Raw genomic sequence first — 551 nt, 5'->3', positions numbered from 1 at the left:
AAGTTTTAAGCCCCCGGTCAGTTTGTAGCCATAATATTCAGCTATTCAGTCATTCTCATCCCAGTGTAAGAAAATTTCATTGGTATTTCTTATGATATGAAAGGTAATGAGTTCAAAATGGAATCAAGACAAAAGATGTTGAGCAGAATTTGATTAATGTCAAATGGAAACCAATGATAATGTAATTCAGAAACAGGGGGGCAAGGCTTAAGTGGTCCTACTATAGTAACTCATTCTAGGATATGGTCAACCAGTCCCCCAAGAAAAAATAAAAAAGCAAAAAGATAAATTACAACAATAAGTTCTAAACTATGAGAACCAAGCATGAGTCCCTGTTGTTCTCAGGTCACATTCTGACTGTGGGCTGGTACCTGTGGAGCTGCGCAGACCCTATCCAATCTTACGGTAAAATATAAAAGGGAAAGAAAAATAAAGACAAAGACCGTCTCATCTGTGCTTTCTTGTAACTGGCTTTGACTCTCCCTCTCAAAACTGCTCTGATGCTGGTCTTCTTGTATTAGGATGTGCATCTTGTAACCTTTAATATTGAT

At 37.6% G+C, this 551-nt stretch overlaps 1 protein-coding gene across 1 annotated transcript in view; it reads left to right on the top strand.

Moving 5' to 3' along the window:
* Nucleotides 1-345: 345 nt before the first annotated feature.
* LOC119588848 (serine/threonine-protein phosphatase 4 regulatory subunit 2-B-like) overlaps nucleotides 346-551 on the top strand; it is a gene marked incomplete at its 5' end in the record, with an annotated part of 5724 nt that continues 5518 nt past the window's right edge. The window contains 1 exon segment of the mRNA XM_037937489.1: nucleotides 346-405. Coding sequence (XP_037793417.1) covers nucleotides 346-405 — 60 coding nt within the window.

This window comes from Penaeus monodon, chromosome 24 (genome assembly GCF_015228065.2).
Source record: "Penaeus monodon isolate SGIC_2016 chromosome 24, NSTDA_Pmon_1, whole genome shotgun sequence".
NCBI lineage: Eukaryota > Metazoa > Arthropoda > Malacostraca > Decapoda > Penaeidae > Penaeus > Penaeus monodon.
Note: the sequence above shows the minus strand (reverse complement) of the source record. Positions and strands in the feature narration are given on the sequence as shown.